This window comes from Mus pahari, unplaced genomic scaffold (assembly GCF_900095145.1).
Source record: "Mus pahari unplaced genomic scaffold, PAHARI_EIJ_v1.1 scaffold_7525_1, whole genome shotgun sequence".
Lineage (NCBI taxonomy): Eukaryota > Metazoa > Chordata > Mammalia > Rodentia > Muridae > Mus > Mus pahari.
In genome coordinates, this window is record NW_018393470.1 from 23,404 (window position 1) to 26,907 (window position 3,504).

The 3,504-nt window shown below is 40.1% G+C and overlaps 1 protein-coding gene across 1 annotated transcript; it reads left to right on the forward strand.

Annotated features, from left to right (window-relative positions):
- Window positions 1-344: 344 nt before the first annotated feature.
- On the forward strand, window positions 345-2,993 carry LOC110315548 (protein S100-A9-like). The gene is made up of 3 exons (XM_021189580.1): window positions 345-366; window positions 731-880; window positions 2,683-2,993. The coding sequence occupies exons 2-3, from the start codon at window positions 737-739 to the stop codon at window positions 2,815-2,817; spliced, it is 279 nt and encodes a 92-aa protein (XP_021045239.1). The 5' UTR covers window positions 345-366; window positions 731-736; the 3' UTR covers window positions 2,818-2,993.
- Window positions 2,994-3,504: the final 511 nt, after the last annotated feature.

The window sequence follows — 3,504 nt, forward strand, 5'->3', positions numbered from 1 at the left end:
TAATATTCAAAAGAAAAGAGAGAGAAAAAAGAAAGGAAAGAAGGCAGCAATAGTGGGATAGGGAGAGAGGAGAGAAGACAAGCGATGTGAAATGGGAAAGAAGTACAAAGAAAAAGGGAGAGAGAGAGAGGGAGAGGAGGAATGGAGGGAGAGGGAGAGAGGGAGACTGACAGGGAGAGATAGCAAGAGACAAAGAGATCAAGAGATAGATTGGTTTTTGCCCCAATTCTAGACTTGGCAGGGTCACCACATTGAAAAATGGGACTCAGTGTTTCCCTGGAAGAGTCATATGTCCAGCCCCAACCTACCTATAAATGTTTGTGTGTACCTCCTCTTGTGCACACTCTGGGTGGCTTTTCTGCTTTGGTAAGTAATCTTCAGATTCCCAGGGCAGGAAGCTGCTACCTGGGGTATAGATATTTATTTTTAGCTTGACCCAGAATTGTTTCAAACCCTCCACCTGCACACCTCTCCTGTTGACCTTATCTTGTTTGTTGTTTTCTTTACTGTTTCTAAGAGTTACAATATGCTTTAATTTTTGATTTTCTCTAGAATGTCAAAATCTTATCTTTTACATGTGACTAACAAACTGTCTTCCCATGACCCAAGGATTTCTTTTTATATGATGTTCTCCTTATCTACCAATTTGTTCCTTTACAGAGAACAGGTCAAGGAAAGGTGAAAAATTCACTCTTCTCCTTGCAGCTTTATCTTTCCCTTCTTCCAACAGTATAAGATGGACCAACAATTGACCCCAAGTGAGTGCAACATAATGATGCTCTACAGGATCTTTGATAATTATACTGTGAGAAAGGTAGCTGAACTGACTGAGAAGGAATTCAAACAGTTGGTGAGAAGTGAATTTCCATATTTTCTCAAGGTAGGTCTTCTTCCTGAGTTTGGAGTTTATGTTTGCAACAAAGAGAAAGTTCAAACTCTTTCTATTCAGGGTGACTGGGGTTGCCATATTTAGTTATTGATACTTAGGAAACTGCAGCTGTATTTTATTGTGAGATGCCATGTCCTAGACAGTGATATAGACACCTGTGACAGAGAGGCACCAACTGAAAAACACAGTTAAATTCAGTGCCCCAATTGCGTGGAGGATCAACTGGGTGGGTTTTCCTTTTGTGTTTTTGGTTTTCTTTTTTGTTTGCTTGATCATTCATTTTTGATATAGCAAAGCTGAGTGGTTATGCTATAGGAGATGGACTTTTCATGGTAAGGTGGGAACAGTTGAGCTAAGGCTATGTCGTTATAAAAGGACACATTACAAGATGGTGATTGACTGGGCAGTAGAGGAACACTAAGCTTCAAAGGGGACTTGGGATAGTCGTAGGTGGTTCCTTTTAATCTAGAGATCTAGTGTAGAAATTCAAGGAAAATGAGTACAAGGATACTACATCCAAGATATTAAGTATTCCCTAGTCTAACCTGAGGAAAGAGAAACATGGGTGGAGAAGAGTGACACACAGTCCTCAGGCTCTATTGTTACTCTAACTAAGGTCTGCTATTAGAAACTTGGCCTTTCTTGCATGCCCTTAAGATAGAAATCTTCTCTTTTGGAGCAGTATTATTGATGTGGATATTCTATTTTTAATGTATTTTTTTATTTTATGTGTATGGTCCTTTTGCCTGAGATATATGTATGTTCAGTGTGCGCGTGTGTGTGTGTGTGTGTGTGTGTGTGTGTGTGTGTGTGCTTGATTGCTGTCTGTGGAGACTGAATATGTAATTAGGTTCATTCACTAGAATACAAATATTTGTTAGACATTATAAGTACTGAACCAATGTGTTCTCCAAAAGCAGAACTTAGGTTTGAAACATATGGTAACTTGTCATGAATGAGGAACTCAGAAACTTAGAATGTTGTATCAAGACAGACAGAGGATATGTACAGGAATCTTCTGTGCAGAATTGTTCTTGCTTTACCCCCCCCCATGAATTCTACTCCCTAAACCTGACACAGGAATTGTTAGCAAGCCATGTGTCAGGTACAAAGTGTGTTAGGCAAGGTGTTCCAGCAAGAGAGTGTAAGATCTGCAGTTGGTGGTGCTCTCAGACACAACAAGATCTATCACTAGTACACTGAAGCCCCCTCACATCTATTACCAAATGCTTTAAAACCTAGAAAGTTAAACCACTTCAAGAGCCCATTCTGGTATGTTCTTCTAAGGGTTTCCCAATCAGTAGCTTCAGTGGGAGTCACTAATTTGTTGCCACCAGGGGAAATATGAGGAGGAAGTAACTGAGAATAATGGAGGGAAAATTTACCTCTCCACCTGAGACTTGTGTTTATATTCCTTCAAGCATCCTGTGTTCTTAGCCTCTGCAACTGTAAAAGGCATTCAGCTTTTGCCAGGCTAGTTGTCAAGGAAGATGGCTTTTATGCAGGCTAAATTTCTTTAGAGACAAATAGGTAGCATAGTTCTAGCCAAAGTAACTGCCTTAGCTTTTCTGCAAAACAGAGTCCTAGCTCTGAATTTGGAAGGCTGGCAAAACCAAATTGCAAAGTATTAATCCCTGCTTAGTATGTTTCATCATGAGAACAAATCTCTACACTTTTATTCTCAATGGGAGTCCTGGGTCACTTTTACTATGAATTTGCATTCTGCTCACTCAGTGTGCACACTAGTCCTTTTCCCTGGAATCTATCAATGGTAACAGTCATCTTTCTTCCAGGATATACTAGATCGTCCTTTAAATAGACTATTGAATGAACCAAAGGATCACAGCTTTGAAGAGGCTTTGGACATGATAGGAAGAATTGGAATGGTGTACTATAAGAAGATGAACAACATTGCTTTTGAACATTAGCATCATCACATTGATGTGCCTGGCATTTAGGAGGGGGACATAGCCATGTCAACAGCTCCTAAGCAGGAGTTCTGCCCACCTTTCTTCTGTCCAACCAGGGCTTCAGAAATTTACTGTCACAGGCATTGAAATTATGGATGTATATGGAAGTTTCAGGGAAATAAATTCTTTCTCCAAGCCAGTGCTCTCCATGTTTCTGAAGTCTCTTTTAGGATTGTGCTTCAATGGCAAATGAGCATCGGTTGCTCTGCACACTTCTACAATGATTTAAGCTGTCCATTCCGTCCCAAATATGTGAGCAATGAAAAAACAGAGTGTGTGTTTTTAGACATATTTGTTTGTCTCAATAACCATGGCACATCTCTGACTTCAGTACCAACTCCCTTGTACCACCCTATCAATACTGCCCTTGGGTCTATGTTTATCCAAAGCATCTATTCTCTCACAATCAACGTACCAGCCATTTCACAGCAGACCAAGATCCTCTCCATACTTTACCATTTGTGATCTCATATCTCTCATACTTGACATTGTGTTCTACTGACATTCTTTCTCTGCAGAATCCATTTTTTTTTCAAGAGAAATGGTGGTCCACTATTAGTGGGGACAGAGACAGATGGGCTTAGCAGCAAGAAACCTGTTCCTGAGTCCATGTTTCTTTGATGTGTTTCAAATAGGATATTCCTT